At 29.6% G+C, this 18,337-nt stretch overlaps 2 protein-coding genes across 2 annotated transcripts; one reads left to right on the top strand and one right to left on the bottom strand.

The window, feature by feature from the left end:
• The first annotated feature begins 1,439 nt into the window (after nt 1-1,439).
• On the top strand, nt 1,440-3,105 carry LOC119668691 (SURF1-like protein). The gene is made up of 4 exons (XM_038078284.1): nt 1,440-1,685; nt 1,741-1,862; nt 2,463-2,657; nt 2,716-3,105. Exons 1-4 carry the CDS (start codon nt 1,461-1,463, stop codon nt 3,092-3,094), a joined length of 921 nt encoding a protein of 306 aa, XP_037934212.1. The 5' UTR covers nt 1,440-1,460; the 3' UTR covers nt 3,095-3,105.
• Nucleotides 3,106-3,223: 118 nt separating this feature from the next.
• LOC119668592 (UDP-glucose 6-dehydrogenase) lies at nt 3,224-18,149 on the bottom strand. Its single transcript, XM_038078153.1, has 5 exons — nt 17,663-18,149; nt 5,983-6,121; nt 5,255-5,904; nt 4,884-5,198; nt 3,224-4,818 (listed from the first exon to the last, which is right to left on the bottom strand). The coding sequence occupies exons 1-5, from the start codon at nt 17,822-17,824 to the stop codon at nt 4,642-4,644; spliced, it is 1,443 nt and encodes a 480-aa protein (XP_037934081.1). The 5' UTR covers nt 17,825-18,149; the 3' UTR covers nt 3,224-4,641.
• Nucleotides 18,150-18,337: the final 188 nt, after the last annotated feature.

Genomic DNA, 18,337 nt, shown 5'->3' with positions numbered 1-18,337 from the left:
ACAAACCTCAGGAAAGATGATGACAGCTTTTCTAACAATGAAGAATGAAAAATTAGTTTACTTCTTGATACTTATTTTCCTGCTTCTTCTGTAAAAGAGCCATGGATAGATTGAAAAACTGAAAAACTAAATAAAAGAGGAAATAATGTATCTTTACTTACTTAGTTAGCCTTTATAGACGTGATTCATCCTGGTTCGCATTTGATAGTGTCCGCCAGTCAACAGGATCAGTGGTTTTGTAGCCAGTTGTTAGTACCTAACGCCACCAAATGGTTGATCACTTGGTCCTTCCACCGAAGATGCAGATATCCTCCATCAAGCCAGCCAAATTGCTAAATTTTTATGCGCTGAACTATGTCAATGTCGTGATATAACTCTTACAACTCATCGTTGACTGTAAATCGATACTCGTTGCCGACGCATAAGGAACCATAGATCTTTCGAAGAGTTTTTCTCTCGAATGCTCCTAACGCCTCCCATCACTATTGCTAATTGTCTAAGCTTCTGCACCATATAGCATAGTAGACATGATTAAAGACTTGTAGAGCGTGGATTTTGTTTGTCGAATGAGGGCTTTATTTCTCAATTGTCTACTTAGCCCGAACTAACATCTATTGGCAAGAGTGATTCTTCGTTGAATCTCTTGGATGCAACTTTGGTTGTGACTATTTAGGAGCCTTAGACTGAAGTCTTGCAAATCGCAACTGACATCAAAACTTAATTCTGTGGATAATACTTTAGATCTTTAGTGTGTAAATATCACAACGAGCACCACGGTCTTGGTTTTTGGGATGTGAATGCTTGCGAGTTTAAGTCTATAGTCTTGGAAATCGTAACAAACAACAAAACCTTATTCTTTGAAGGGAGTTTCAATTGTGGATATTGTACAGAACTTTACAATTGATTTCACAGAAAGTTAAGTTTGAATAGATTTGTAGTTATTACAACGACAATCTAGGGTCGAGTTGTCGGTTTGCTTTTTATTTCACCAGTTGCTATACTAGCACATTTCTTTGCCTGTATTTGCTGCTTTTCATCGCTGGTACCCTATAGGTTTGCAACAGCTCCATTACTCCATTAATGTAATTTTTTGTTTGTTCTTTGATGAGGAATTCAAACCTTCATATAAAGTTTTTTTTTTAAATTAATTTAATTAATAATTATTAAATAATACTTTAATTTATAATAATAAAAAATATTTATAAATCTCTCTCTCTCATTTATAAATCTCTCATAGGGTATGTTTATAAATAAATTCTGTTAAATGCAACACACATTAATGTAACAATTTTTTTTGCGTAAGTATGAAAAAAAAATAATTAAGACAACAATAACAATTCCGGTTAAACTCGAGTATATCCGTAAAATGCATCTGTATAAGTATCCTTAATATAAAAGTAACCAAATTCAAAACGGATAACCACATATTTTGATGTCACTATGGTGTCACATAATAACATATGTTATTAAAAATGTGGCGGCTTTCAACAAATTTAACAAAAATAAATAAACCCATAGTCGTAGGGGTCTTAACAAGATTTTCGACTATTCCACCGAAGCAAAGCATTCTTAACAATGTACGTTCTTGGTCATCATTGGATGGGCCCAATACAACCATTAAGCCAATCTTACGAAGAGCTGAAGAAACCAACAAAAAAATATCACCACTCGGATGGTTTTTACTGGTATAAATTAATGTAATATATAAAGTTATATTAAAACAATTATCTCCAATTTAAGCTTATTCCAGCAACAACATTCGCTTTGGGTTGCTGGCAAGTAAAAAGAAAATCATGGAAAGAACAACTTATTAAGGAACTGGATCATCTTAAACAAATACCGGCAGCACCTTTACCGGATAAGTAAGTATTTTATCCTAATGTCGAGAAGTTTACGTTGATTTATTTAAACTTATAGAAATTATTCTTTATATTTCTTAGTGAGTTAATTGAGAAGACTGTATATTCGTCATCTTGAACAGAATTTTAAATGTGTGTTTTTGTGTCTCAGCACCTCTAAAGTTAATCCGTAATTTTTTCAAGAATGACTGAAAAAATTCATTTCAGTCATCCTTTGTTCTTATGTTAAAAAATCTAGCTAATTAATGTTTACGCAAGTATTTCAAGTACATATTCAAAAAAATCTATTTAAAAATAATATATTTATAAACAAGAGATCTAATTACATTCTGATAACAAAATCTCTTCTGTACCTTAATCGTGCTAAAGTATAGAACATAACAGAACAGGAGATATAGGCATATTCATAAGCTATAAGGCTAAAAGAGATTAAGGTTAAAAGGTTAAAAGAGAAAAAATGTTATAAGCAATGATGTCATACATGATAATTAAATTATTTGAATTAACTTACTGACGAGTTTACAAATGAGCGCTAAGATGATTATTTAATTAAATTTTTTTTAGTAGTAATTAATGTACAAGCATTTTATTTATATATTTCAGCCTCTCAGATGTATCAAAGATGGAATATCGTTTAGTAAAAGTAAGAGGAAAATTTTTACATGAAAAAGAATTACTTATGGGTCCTAGATCGTTTATACGCCCAGATGGAGCAGAAACAGCTGGTGGACTATTTTCACAACGTGACAGTGGAAATGGTTATTTAATTATAACACCTTTTAAGGTATCCAATAGAGAGTAAGTTACTTCAGTAACATTACCGTAACACAACAACTTAAGCATTTCATAATATTAGTGACATTATACTCGTAAATCGAGGGTGGGTATCACGAAAACAAGTTAAACCTACCACAAGGCCTGAGGGACAAATTGAACATGAAGTAGAAATAACTGGTGTCGTACGTTGTGGCGAGAAGCGTGCACAGTTTACACCTGAACACAAAGGAGGTATTTTCTTATATAGAGATTTAGGTAAAATGTGTGCAGCAACCGGTGCTGCACCAGTATTCATTGATGCTACTTATGCATCATCAGCTCCCGGAGGCCCAGTAGGTGGACAAACACGCGTTACATTACGAAATGAGCATTTATCATATTTGATAACATGGTATTGTTTATCAGTAGCAACTGGATATTTATGGTATCGTCAAATATTGAAAAGAAAACCATTTTAAAAAATATAAGCTATGTAACAATAATATAATATAAATAATTTGCAATATTATTTTTATTTGTTGATAATAATTAATTTTGTTTAAAATCCTAATTTAAGACTAAATATAAAAAAAACATTTGTTCATATAATATAAAGTGTATTTTTATTAATTTACAAATTTTTGTATGACTATGTAGTGATAGTTTTGAACATTATTTTTAGGAAAGTATTTAATTATTGTTTACAATAACAAAATTATAATAGAAATTAAATAATATAATTGTTTTGTTATGGCGATATGCACAGTTTTTTTCAAAATAACAAATGCTTAACGTTTTGAACGGGAAGCTTTTTAGACTAAAAATGCGAGTTCATTTGAGTAGAACTACTTAAATAATTTTTAAATATAGTTTAATACACGATAGCTATAAATACTGTTAGCAGATATGAATATACTTAGAACAAGATTTTAGATTTGGTTTTTTCAATTAAATATTTTTAAGTCAATAATAAAGTATTTAATGTGCACTGCAATTGCGTTTATGAACCTGACAATACAAAGAAAATAACCATTAAAAAAATCAAAATAAAAACAAAATAAATTTCGATATATAAACAACTAAACTGATTTTATTTAAAGAATATAATTGACCTAGATCAGCAAAGAAACATCTGTTTATATGCATAATATGTAATAACTCATGATGTAATTATTGGGAATTTTGCTTTGTTTTTTTTTTTTATAAAACTTAAGTACGAGGTCAATGACATCGTCATATATTAATTTAAATTAAATATTTATTATGAATCCTATGAAGAGAGAGTGCTTAGAGAGAGTATTATATATATAAATTATAATAGACATAGTAGATGAAAAGGGATATGGGGAACTGTACTCACAGGATAAGAATAGTGTACGTTGATTATACATAAGGGTCATAGATATCTCTGAGTAAAAATGTTGATGTTTATCCATCAACTTATTTGATGAGTAATTTAGTTTGATACTCTTTAAAAAGTCTTGCTAAAGTACAAGTTCAAACATCATAATACATTTTGAAGGCCTTTTGCAATATCAATCTATTTTTTTAAATTAAATTAATTTGTTTTACTTTATAATAATTCAATTGATAATAGTTTGATATTATAATAACTTCAAACAAATACGTTTCATAGATCCAGTAAGGAAAGAATACTTCAACCCAACACCAGCCGTCAAAAACGACTGAACACATTAAATAAGATTAAGTATAATTTTCTTTGCCACAAGGAAGACACATTAACGTCAATTGCAGTACAAAATTGATAATAAAATGATAGATAATGTCACATCATAACAATAATGAATATTATAAGAAATCTACATACATATATCGTATTTATAAATGCAATAAATATAAATTTATACTTCTAAGTGGCAATGTCAATAAAAATATAAATATTTTAAACGTGAAACGTGATTGTTTTTCCATATTTTGTTTAGAAGTTTGAAATCATAGAAGAATTCGTATTTGTTCCTGAAAAGTATTTACACTAAAACTCTCGATATTTATATCTTCTAAAATTCTATAGTTGTGGTACACTTCCCCATGATCGCATCAAGCCAGTACGTTGGTATTTCTTACCAATAGTCTGTACATGAAAACCAATTTGCAGCAAACGTTCATGATCAAGAATTTTGCGACCATCGAATATATATGCTGGTTTCATCATTGATTGGTAAATTCGTTTATAATCCAAATTCTTAAAAAAATAAATATTTAATAATTTCATTAATTTGTAAAATACTCCAAAATGTTTGTACTTACCACAAATTCATCCCACTCTGTACACAAAACGATTGCGTGAGTTCCACGTATGGCGCTGTAGGGATCGCTATGTATTTGAACAGCTTTTTTAACATTTTCAGGTGATTCGGTTACGCACGGATGCGTAAGATCATCAATAATTTGTTCTGGTTCCACTTTAGGATCATATATGTCCAACTTAGCACCTTCCTCAAGTAGTGTCTTACATACTGTTATAGCTGGTGTTTCACGTGTATCACCAGTATTCTTTTTGAACGCGAAACCAAATATGGATATACGCTTATCAGATACTGTGTTGAAAAGACTTTCAATAATCTAAATTTCATAAAATGTTAATGTAAATTTATAGATTATTATATTTAAAAAATTACTTTCTGTGAGAAGCGAGATTTCTGATATTCATTCATATCAATAACTTGTTGCCAATAAGCAGCCACCTCTGGCAGGTTTAACCCTTCACATATATATACTAAATTCAATATATCTTTCTGAAAGCAACTGCCACCAAATCCAACAGATGCTTGTAAGAATTTCGAACCAATACGGGAATCTAAGCCAATAGCACGTGCAACCTCAGCTACATCGGCACCAGTCGCTTCACACACTGCCGATAGGGAATTAATGCTAGAAATACGTTGTGCTAAGAAAGCATTCGCAGCTAATTTCGATAGTTCTGAACTCCAGGTATTTGTAGTTAATATATTAGATTTCGGTATCCAATGTTGATAGATCCAAGAAAGTTTCTCTACTGCTTTATGTCCTTCTGGAGTTTCTTCGCCGCCGATAAGTACTCGATCTGCATTAAGTAAGTCTTCAATTGCTGTGCCTTCTGCTAAAAATTCAGGATTTGAGAGTATGTCATAGTGTATGCCTGGCTTCTGATTGGCACGCAGAATGTGCATTATGCTTTCTGCAGCACGCACAGGCACAGTACTCTTTTCCACGACGATTTTGTTGGATTGTGCCACTTCAGCAATCATTCGTGCGGCACTTTCCACATACTTTAAATCAGCAGCACGTCCTACCGATAATAAGTACAATAAATAATATATACGAATACAATATAATAAATTTCATATATTTTTGAAAGAGTACAAACCTTTTCCATTGCCAAATGTTTTTGTGGGTGTATTTACGGAAATGAATATTAAATCGGCTTCTTTTATGGCAGTGTCAATATCTGTCGAGAAGAATAGGTTAACATTTCGACATTTTTTAACGACCTCGTCTAAGCCAGGCTATAATAAAAATTCGAAAAATACTTTAGTTATTCGATTGTGAATTTTTATAGTATTTTTATTATTCTTAATTAAATAAACGCACGTGCTTTGTTTAACTAAAAATAATTTCTGCATCAATGAAAATTATTTTAAATTTAATTTAAAAAATTTAAAGCATGTTAATATACCGCTGAAGTAAATGAATAAATAAATTAAAACCTGTTGTATAATTAAAACACGACAATTACGGAGAAGTTCTTACGATAATTGCATTCATTTAAATCGGAATTTTCTGCTCGGATCATGAGTTTTATATGATGACACATAAACCGTCAATGACGGTATCTGTACAAAGCCTCTTCTTACATGAATTTTTGTATAATTATATTATTTTAATTGAAAACAAATATTTAAAATACAATAATGTTAACAAGAATTTTGATTTACTCACAGACCTCATTCAAATTATCTGTTAGAAATATGCAGTATTTGTGAAAAGAAGAGACGTGATACGTTATAGTACAACAAATTCAAAAGAAAGGTGACTTATATACATAACGGATTTCGTAGCTTTAGAATATAGCCATCTTAATTTGATTGTTCAGGGAATAACCATGGCCTGTTCTCAAAAAGTGTATGTTGCATAATTTTGTTCGTATATTTTAAAAACCTAAAGATGGGTTTGATTTAATACACAAATATTACACAATGGATTTAATTTGTCAAGTTAATCAAAAATATACACATTAAATAGGGTCTCCAATGTGTCTTTAACTGCATTAAAAGTATTATGAAAAACTTAACACTAACCTTCATAATTTTGGATTTTTTATATACAAGTAAATAGCTGAACTCAAGATACAGTTCTACCTGCTAAAATGATTGAAATTTACACTGACGACTCCAAGCTAAATGATAAAGTCTGCAAACCCTTTCTAATGAATTGGCTTTAATCGCTTCTACAACCACCACTTCTGTCAAAGTCAAATGGTTCTGTAACAAATTGCGTTCTGATCCATATAGTTGTTGTTATGTATGAATTAAATCAGTTAAATCTCTGATAGGCGTTACTGCTGTTTCTCTTGCAGTTCGAAAATACCATGATTTTCTAACGAGTAGGCTGGGCTTGTCAAAATGTAACTTATATTGGTTGCTGGACACAGAGAGATCTCAGGAAACTGTAAATCAAACGAACTCATAAAATGAGGCACGGTATTCTCTGTTTATCGACTTTCAAATATTTGCTTCTGTCTTACAATAGCTCCACTGGCAAATTCAAATTCAATATGAATACCTGGGTTTTGCAATGAAACCCTGGGTAGATAAACAAGTCACATCACAAAACTCCTCTAGTCTAAATTGGATTTATATTAGTTAGCTGCTTCGACGAAAACGGTGAGTCACATCAGAAGACTGACCTTGTCCAAATTGGACAGGATTTATATTAGTCAGCTGTTTCGAAGAAAACGGAACTTACTTAGTGCTACAGTAACAATGCTAAAAGGCATGTTAGAAGGATATGAACACTGTATGCAGATGAGAAGCAAACTCTACTCCCTTTTTCTCATATATCAGAGCTCATCATTGACTAGGAGAAGATTTAAAATCTATTGGGCATTTTTTCTAATTGATCTGATAGACCTATCATCCTTTTAAATAAGAGCCATAGCTAAGTTTATGGACTTGTGAGGTTGGTTTTCTTATACTGAAAGGATATTGCCATGCCTTTTCAAAGAGGTGCTGTATTTGCGTTCAATGCGCCGAGATTTAGCTTTAAAGTCGTTTCATACTTCTGGTAGATATTAGCCTAACTGTGAAAGGACCATTATGTATGCCTAAGTGAGCTATGGTAATATATAAAGCTGACACTTTAATCTAACTTAACCGTATATGTCGCGTAGAGTTTTCACTTTATGGTTAAACTGATAAATTTTACATTTTTTTAGAACAGTCATGTTCGCAGCGCAGTATATTGTTATTGAAATTACACTACATATATATAATATTAGGTATCATTCAGCAATTTAGGTAACTTCCTATTGCTACTGCATATCAAACAAAATGTTTGGATCTGGTTTTAGTTAATATGACATATTGTACTCGTATTAGTAAGTATTGTATATGTCCATCTTATTAGACGTTTGGGTTGCTTTGTCATTGATTCCTCTCCAAGAATTAAACAGTGCATTAATGAGAGTGCTTATTAATGCATGGATGTCTATGTCTCATCAAGAATTAAACAGTACCTTAAGGAATTATCATTTGAGCTATGATAAAATAAAAAGAAAAAGGGAATTGATATATGTTATATGGTAAGATAACTTACTAATTTTGTATACTCATATAATTTTTTTTGAAACTTAAATAGGTTTGAGTTATCTATAGTGTCAAAGGTAACACACCTTCAGTTGGTTTGTAAAATGTGTATTTTTTCATCTCAATGTTTAATCGAAGAGCTTAAAACTTTTGTAATTATGTATTAAGGAAACTTACTTAAAATGAATCAAGTTCGGCATTTTAGACCATCGTCCATTTAAATGAATTTTAAGAGATATTAGCTGTAAATCTATTAATAATATTTGGTAGATAGGACTAAGAAAACAAAAAGAGTTTACATACAATGCAGGAAACGTGTGCTTTCAAACTTAAGTGCACTATGAGATAACGAGAATTGTTGATGATGACACATTTGTGTGTTTATTTATTCACGGAATATTCATTCAAGTTTCTACATTTCTATATTGTTTACTTAATTTTTCATTAGTTAACATAAGTATTTTATAAACAAATTTTTTCTTAATTTGCAATACACGTTAACATGCTTTCATATGATATAACAAAATCGAAACAATCGAGACGTAATGAGGAAGGCTTCTTGAGATAAAAACGTGTGTTTAATTATGTAAAAAATATCATAAAGAAATATTTTGAACATTTTCAAAACAAGAGAATATCATTAAGTTTGCTTTTTGCAAAGCTTAAAAAGGGAAAGTTGGGGACGACACATATAAATTTAGAATGATATACTTTCATCTTTAAATCAATTCAGTTGATGAAATTAATTTTATTCCTTATATACTTGTATATTCCGAATTAAAATGTAAGAAGTTGTTTACAAAGATATATGTAATCAATAAAAATGTCTTACAATGATCACTTATAAGCCTCCAATTGTTTTGTAGGAAAATAAAAAAAAACACCAATTAAAGTAGGCCACTTTTCTGTATATTTTAGTTTTATTATTGTAACCCGCCTAACTAACAAAAAGAGATGAAATAAGTCAACGAGTTGCAGCTTAAATAAGAAAAATGGAAAGTTAATACTCAATAACATATCAGCGATGATTGAATTGATATCAAGTTTATATGTGCTGTGAGACAGTTAATGTGAATGAACTTCGTCATGCGCTGTTGAGCTACAATACGTGCTTATTTTAAGGTTATGTGAGCTTATATGCGATAAGTAACTGTTTAGTTCAGGGCCAAAATAGGTCTTGATACTTTCTTCCTGAGACATTAAAGGTAGTAGCACCTTGAAAACCTTTCATAAGCGTATAACATAGAAGTACAATTGATTATTTATTTATGCTACTAAAAAGCCTTATCGGCAGTTGATAGTAGAATTAATTTTATTAATTGTAACAATTTTTAAAGTATTTATGATGAAAAGAGATAAATTGACGAGATATAGACATAAATTAAACTCCATTTGAAGAACATGTGAGTATGAACATAAAGGTATCAGAGAATTAGAACACGAATATCGTAATAAGACATATAGATAGAGAACTAGTGATAGGACACTGTATAGTTAATATGTAATATAGTTAAGTTTATATATAAGTTTTAGAAATACAGTCTTATGGAGAACGGAGGCTGTACAAGTGCTTCTATAAAGAAGACAAAATATCTTAAAATAAAGTATCAATAAAATTAATATTATAAAAACAAAAATAATATGTTCCACCAATACGCTATTAACAATAACTTTTAACTGTATTTTAAAATAGACAATCATATCACAGTGAAACTTTTAATCACTAATTCTATATATATTGCTTCATCAAACCGGGGACGGGCATTTAATCTAGATCAACTAGCAAAACGCTTTGCTAGATCACTAACATAGGGCAGTCGTTAGAAGGTGGTAAAACTGAAAGATATTCTAAAATCTATACGGTTTATGAGGTGAATGACATTAATAATTATTGATAAACCACATGACAACCAATAATTCCGTTAAAATACCGTCGTTAAAGAGGATAAACAATCATACAGATATATTTCTGAGTAATATATCTCACAACTAAGTTTGGCAGAATTGGAGTTATATAGTTTTTTAGAAACAAACTGAATTGCTTTAATAATAAAAACAATATGTATTTAAATAATAATTTCAATGTATTCAAATAAAATTGATATCCATAAACTATATATGCTTGAGTTCTATTAACTTAAAAACTATACAGTATGATACATAGAGTACATATAGTTAAAACTATTCGGACAAAGTGAAGAATTGTTTGACGTACATAGCAGCGCACATAGCAAGATAAAGTGTTAATAAACACAATATTCCGTTGGCATCAATTAAAATTATATATTTGGATATAACTTTTTCGTTGTTGAAGAAAGAGGCTCATCTTAACCTCTGCTATTCTTTGAGTCATAGCATTCAATGAAAAATGCAACTCCACATGTAGTGAAAGTATGCATGTTAGCACTTTTCCATAGTCACCGCAACATTCTTTTACGGAATCCCAAGCCAGTGACGATACCCAAAGAGCGCGCACTTGCATCCTATGGTACCAGATCTTACCTCTGATTGGATGCCGTAAGTAAAACCCATTTGCCACCAGTTATAGTTAAAAACAGTACATTATGGTGCCTAACGGACTTAAGTCGCCTTTTACGACAACCATGCCTTATCTCGGAAATATTCTAAATTTTACATCGAAGAAGGGAAACTACCCCGACCTTTGATTTTTTTAATGTAAAACGATTATTCGAACGTTTTGGTATAAATTCAAATAGTCGCTGAGCAAGAAATATGAATCACACAACTTATTTATACATATATGAGATAAAAATCGAGTAAGCAATATAGATAATGTAACGCAAAATGTAGGAATGAAAATAGTTGCAAGTATGAATACTAAGTGTATGTATAGAAATCGTGTCAATGAGTAAAAAAGTTTGTAAATAAATAACTAAAATGTTGAAGAAATAAGCAACAAATTGCAAGCTTTTTATTAACAATGATATTTAAAGTTATTATGCGTACTTGTGAAGTAAATTTTCTTTGTAGTTTGTTATTAGCTGTACATTTTTATGAGATACTTTCGAAGCTATACATTTACATAGATGAGCAAGCTAAATTGAAAATTGATTTCTCATATAATAAATCATAGAAGGTCAACAACCAATACTAGAGTGAGCATCAAAACCTTGTCTGAAACCACATCTTGAAGATTAACCCAAAAGTCACGGTGTTTCAACATCAAAACGTTGATTATTTGTTACTTAGAGATTTTAGACATTTTTCATTTTTATTGCTGCTGAACTGACGGGTAAGTCGGTGTTTCTAATGTGTGATTAAAAAATTGAGTATTTTTTTTGTTTTTTTTTTTTTCATCATTAATGTAAACAAAATTATTTATTTTTAGACGGAACATGACAGAAAAAATAATATTTGAATAAATTTGAATTTTATGTACCTAAAAATTTAATTGTTGTTTATAACATCTTTATGAAGTATGTATTTAATAAAATGTTTACTTATGAGTTTTTTGAAAATTTACTTACTAACGCATAATAAGTATTCGCAGATCATATTTACTTAACAAACATGAACTGTTCAGTATATATTCGTACGTATGATAGAGTAGAGAGGAAAAGATTTATATAAGTATATCTACTTAATACCGTTTGAGTTTTTGTTTAGAATGGGAAGGAAGGTGTAGAATGGTCATCTTCACTAAGTGTTTTGCACATGAGCCTATTTGTAGAGGTTTGAAATTTAACTTAAATGATACATAGTACCTTTTACAAAAAAATTGTTCAATTAATATACAAGTTACTTTCCATGACCATGAAGATCACTTACATTGATTAACGCATACTACATAATTAGGCTTTTGTGACATAAATATATTACAACTAGGATGCTTCATAAATCAAATATAACTCATCCATCATGTTACATTAGACAATGTAAACAAAAATATCTTTAATTAAACTTATATACACTTATATTACTATATTAAATTAGTAGCTGTAATTCTTTTTTTCAAAAAAAAAAAAATCAAAGGAGTTAACTATTTTTGACGAAAGCTACGCTTCATATGACGGCAAATAAGCTATTTTTTAAAAATTATAAGGATTCGAATAGCACAGAAATGATAAGAACAATAATTTAGTTAATTGGTTCACCATATAAATTTGTTTCGAGTATTGCCAAAAGTACTCATAATCAGTAGTCTTAGGAAATATTCGGTTTCTTTTTATTTAATTTATAGTCCCTATATAATATGTTTGAACTGCAAGTACCAGGCTTAGAACTCGTGTCTGTTAAATTAAAAGCCTTGACTAATCGTGTTTTTACACAAGTAGCCAAGGCTACACAAACTTTCAATGCTCAAGTTATTATCTTGATAGAAATCAGATAGAAATTTTTTGATCAAAGGTCAGAATTTATGCTTATGTTATATTAGCTTATGTCACTCACACCATAGATATTATACCCTACAAAAACATGCTTATAGGCGCAAGAATTCACTGCTTTAGAACATAACAATTGTACGATAGGTTAGATAAGGTTAGATTAGCGGTCTTGTGCCCAAAGCTCACATGAAACTGGGTTATAGGTATCTCGATTTTTAGTTTAAAAATTGATTCGTACACTTTATAATTCATATTTTTTTTGTATTTTTGAGTATTTGGCTTATTCACAAATTAATTGAAAATCAATCGGTTTTCAACGCCAATGTTCTAGTAACTAACATTTTATAAATGCGTTCATAAATACCTAAATGTGGCTAAATAAAGTTCTCTGGTTTTAAACTCAAAATTTATTGAGGTTATGAAGTGAAAATATTAGAGAACAAAAAATCTTATTAAAAAAAATATTAAAGAATAGTTTCAAGCAAATCCGAAATACCAATAGATAATAAGTAATGCCTTTACACATTGAAGCTGAAGTAAAAAATACAAATAGAAAACCACGGATCAAAAAGATTAACACAAAAGCAACAGTACAAAGTCGAAGCCTTATAACAAACTGTAAAAATAGAGCAAAAACATTCATGAACCATAAATATTAAAGAATGTACCCATAATCAGCAATTTATGAGATATGAAAATATATAATTCTTCACCGAACTAACAACAGCATAGAATAATAATGGCGGTGGCTTAAAATATAAAAAAATGTTGAAAATAAAATAATTTCAAAAAATAAAATTTTAAAAAGATTACTAAAACTACTTCAACATTTTAACAAAATTCATTGTGCTTAGAATTAATGAAGAATATCTAACAATGACAAAAGAACCGTAAAATGCGCTGGGTACATCTGAAGAAGAGTCCTAAAATGAAATATATCATTAGTATTCATGATTTGGTTTACACCTCTATGGAAGAAATCTTCTTAATAGTATAATGAAGATGAAGAGAGCTACGATGGAAATAAAAGTTACAATCCTAAAAAAACAAAACCGACTTCTTGATAGTATTTAAAAGAAAGAATTCATTATTAAAAAATATTATTTATCATAAGAAGAAAGTTGGCTTTCGAATTATTATACTATATGCAACAGTTTCTTATAAATACTTTATAATAACATACAATGCTTAAACATATTTACGAAATACTATATAAATACCATATAATAAACTTCATAAATGGGTTACCGGTTAAGTAACTGAACCTCAATCGATATTTACTCTGGAAAATTCCATGAAGTCAGTGAAACATTCAACATTCAATTTACGTACACAAGTTGGTTTGTTTTATCTGCAATTATTTCACGTACTTCTTATTCTTTTCGCACATACTTTTTTTTTGTTAATTTAACAATATTGAATTCTATTTCAGTGTTAAATAAATTTAAAAATTACAAAAATAGCTTTTGATGAAATTTATTAAAAAAAGAACACGGAATTTCCTTTAATTGGGCGTTTTATATTGTACGTAAACAGCTGCAAAATTAAATTTAAAAAAAATATTTGCATAATTTTATTTAAGTTTATGTATTCAAAAACAATAAACGTGTTTTAAAAATTATTTTGTTTTAAATTAACGTATTATAATATGTATATTTACAAATTAAATAATTAATTTTATATATTCTTTAAATTTTTCCTTACAAATTTTAAGCAGCAGCCTAATATAGGCTTGGGCATAGAATAGATACAGTAGTCTATAAACAATATATACACTGATGTTTATATTTGTTAATTATTGGATTTAATTATTTGTTCTGGTTATTTGTTGGTGTCATTCAACATATTTTTCCTTTTGGTCAATCTTACTTAATGTCCCATTTCAATATTGACAATATGTAAAGATGATTTTTTCCCCTGTTGTTTTTAAAAAAACTTTAAAACATTGCCTGGATGAACTTTTAGGTTGAATTTCTTTATAAATCATCATTTCTGAAATATCATGGTGCACATAGAGTTCTTCTGATCCCCATGTTTTGTAAAGTATGTAACTATTTGGTTGTAGTTCTATTTCAATAGTTAGGCATCTACATGTAAGGTAGAGTATATCTGACTACCTATAATTCACGCATACCTCTATTGGTCGCTATCGAGACCAGATAAAGTGCAATTCCGTGATAAGAATTTTTAGCATCATTCAACATATTTTTCTATTCGGTCGATTCGATCATATATAGAGTTAAAACGTTTCATGCTATGGCAACTTTTTCCGCCTTATACGTCTGTTAGTTCAATTTAAAAAATACGTACCATTATTTTTAATACTCTTCTACTTTTTAGTCTTGTCTCAGATACAACTCTTTTTGGTCATTTTTAAAACACCAAGATGCGTTCAGAATATTACTGAATATAGATCTACAACAAATAATAGATAGAGTAAACCATACGTTTTGATGGTAGAGATTTTTTCGAATTTAAGGAGTACTTAAAGATCTGAACCTAAAATAGTCATCAAGCATTTTTCAAAGATTTTTCAAATCAAATTTTTAGATCAAAACTTAATGGGCATCCATGCAATAACCTCGATCTAATTACATTTCTTTAATGAACACTATTCTAAATATTCAAACTAATGCTGGACATTAGAAGAAGTAATTTTATTAATCCGTAGCAGGACCTAGGATTTAGCCCAGACAGTTTATTTTATGTTTATATTCAAATGCCGTTGATCTTTAATCACCTGGAATTGGACAACGTTTTCTAGTGATAAAAACTTTTTATAATGTCACCATTCATCTTAATAAAAGATATGATAATATGAATTATACTATAAGTGAATATGAGAAAAGAACGGTTAATATGGACTGGTCATATTATAAGAATGCCTTAAGACAGTCTACAGATCATAGAAAGAGGAAAAAAGAACGACTATGTAGAAAATAATTATATGAATCAAACAATAATAAATGAAGAGTATGCATCAGCGATATCAATAACACCTTTTTAATGAAATAAATGACATTTATAATGATATGAGATCTGGTAAATGTAACACAATTTTTGTTGCATTCGGATTATTATATTAGTTTTATTACAATTGCAGCACAAGGTTGTACTTGAATTTTGCATTGCAAGTATTCAACAATTTTAAACATTTCGAATGTTTTAAACATTTTTTTTAGTATTTGAAATGTAAACAAAATGAAATTGAACATTTCCTTTACGTCTCGTTTATTATAATAAATCGAAACGATTAGTTTGAATATCAATTTTGAAAAATAGAGTTCACTTAATTTATTATTATGTATAAAACTGTCCCAGCTTGAATGACAGACAATCTTTTGAATAAAATTATTATTTTACTTATTATTATTAAATAATAGTTATTATTATATAATAGGCTATGAATACAACCCGACCTAAAAGATCTATTGTGCCCAACTAACACAATTCTAGACTATTTATAAATCTCGTAATTGCTGTGGGCTTAATTTTACCTATTTAATTTGGGACTAAGATCTCGCTTCCAATGTAGTCGGGTCTACGTCTTGCCGCCGTTGGCAGTTGCATAATATATGTTCTGATGCTTCCTTCTCCTCATGACAGAGTCGACAGGAATCACTTTCTACCGCATCTATAATCTTCATGTGGTAATTAAATCTATAGTATTCTGTAAGAAGTTCAGTGTAGATTTTAATATCGTTTTTGCTAAGATTAAGGATAGCGTCAACTTTGATGTGTTCAGGATCAATGAATCTTCTTGACTACCGCATGGCTGTTTGGGCTGTCCAGTGTTCAAGTAGATTTTGTTTCTCCCGTTCACATAATAAGTTATTTGTGAAGTTATTTCTTACCCCGCAGAAGGGCTCTGGACCAATGAAAGGAGTACATTTTACTTATTACTTTTAATTCAAATTTGGCATTTAATATATTAATTTATTTTATATAAATTTAAATGCAATTTTAATACTTAACTTTATACTTCAAATTACTTGAGTAAATGATCTTGAGGAATTTTTACAGATTCTGCAAAAGAAAGTTACAATACTAAGTGAAGGTATTTATTTATGTATACGAAACCAAAGAAAGAATCGCTAATTTTTAGCACTTGCGGATTGCGTGTATTTTATAAATAACACTTCAGACTCTTCTTAGAATAATTTCCGTACAAAATAAGTTTTTCAATAATGTCTAACACAAAAAGCACAGAAGTGTTATTTACTATCTGAGGTTCGTCGTCTGAATGATAAATTAATAAAATCATTAGCTAATAACAAAAAAAAACAATAATGAGATAAATAAATAATATAACAAAAAACAAGAGTTAACGCAAAGATAAGTGTAATTAGAACAACGCAAGTGCTCTTATCGAAATGTGACTAGAGGAAGTTGTATACGCCTGTGCGATATACAAGTGCGGTAGTTTAGTTTTGCCTTTGGGCTGGTTGAATTCTGTGAATTCTTATGAAGTGAACCCATAAAAATTAGGTTAAAACTGCTTGAAAATACTATCAACACGAGCACAAAAAAAAAAAAGCGACAAAACCAAAATATAAGAAAAATGATATGGAATTTAATTGAAATTCGAGACGCAAACTTTTTATCATACGAACAAAACTGAATGGACGACTTAAATGACATTGACCTTGCGGAGCAGCACTAATGGGAATCACATTTACGTGAGGTGTAAGAGCTCAAGGGGAGGTTAGAACTGTAGATGATCGTGCTAAAGCACTTGAACCTTCACATTTAACCAAATAAACAATATAAACTACAAAAATGAATTTATTTCACCTCAACAGATTAATTTATTATTTATTAAAAAATATTTTCATGTATTTAGAGAATTATTTAATCGTTACATTATTAAGTCATTTTATGCGTTCGCAAAACTTACCTCATAAATAGGTAATTTGTCGGAATTCCACTGTGCAATGCGTTCACAACTTTTGTCGACTACGGTAACTGTTATGTCTGGGCATTTCAGCGCCATTACTGAGCAAGTTGGACCACCAACATAGCCAGCGCCAATGCAACAAACTTTCATTGAACTTATCATTTTATATATTTTTATTATATTTTTCACTTAATTCCACACAAATTCCTTTTGCTTGCAGCAAATATTCTTTTATGCTTCGAGAACAGGAAATGCAAAATATGCGCTAAGTTGAGTGTAGTAATCAGCAAATTACACAATATTAAATATAATTACACACTTGTTAATTTGTTTGCACAATTTTTTAAATAATTTTATGCTTATTATTGCAAATTATAAATACTTTTCAATTTTACTTCTTTTATTATTTTACAAATTTAGCGTGACGAACAACTAGTCACCATCACTCGCACGCCGCTTTAACGAGAATAATCGCGCTCTCTCCGATTGCGGCTGTTTTATGCATTTTAACGTATTTCATTGTACATACATTTAACATACAAGACACAATATTTGACACAATTTCATGAAAACATATGATTTTTTATTGTGCAATGCGAACATTTTAGTGTGTATTACACACATTTTAAGAACAAATAGTGTGTGCATTATAACAGTTATATGAATGTAAATATC

The sequence above is a fragment of the Teleopsis dalmanni genome, chromosome 1, assembly GCF_002237135.1.
Source record: "Teleopsis dalmanni isolate 2A chromosome 1, ASM223713v2, whole genome shotgun sequence".
Lineage (NCBI taxonomy): Eukaryota > Metazoa > Arthropoda > Insecta > Diptera > Diopsidae > Teleopsis > Teleopsis dalmanni.
The sequence above is the reverse complement of the archived record's forward strand: the minus strand, read 5'-3'. Positions and strand labels throughout refer to the sequence as shown.

Excerpts from the sequence above, each read along its gene's own strand:
- LOC119668592 (XM_038078153.1), bottom strand. The coding sequence starts at position 17,824 with ATGATAAGTTCAATGAAAGTTTGTTGCATTGGCGCTGGCTATGTTGGT. Across the intron at positions 6,122-17,662 it reads ACAAATTACCTATTTATGAG|CCTGGCTTAGACGAGGTCGT; the intron begins GTAAGTTTTGCG and ends TTTTTATTATAG. Across the intron at positions 5,199-5,254 it reads AATCTCGCTTCTCACAGAAA|ATTATTGAAAGTCTTTTCAA; the intron begins GTAATTTTTTAA and ends TATGAAATTTAG.
- LOC119668691 (XM_038078284.1), top strand. The coding sequence starts at position 1,461 with ATGTTATTAAAAATGTGGCGGCTTTCAACAAATTTAACAAAAATAAAT. Across the intron at positions 1,686-1,740 it reads CACTCGGATGGTTTTTACTG|CTTATTCCAGCAACAACATT; the intron begins GTATAAATTAAT and ends CTCCAATTTAAG. Across the intron at positions 2,658-2,715 it reads TTTAAGGTATCCAATAGAGA|TGACATTATACTCGTAAATC; the intron begins GTAAGTTACTTC and ends TCATAATATTAG.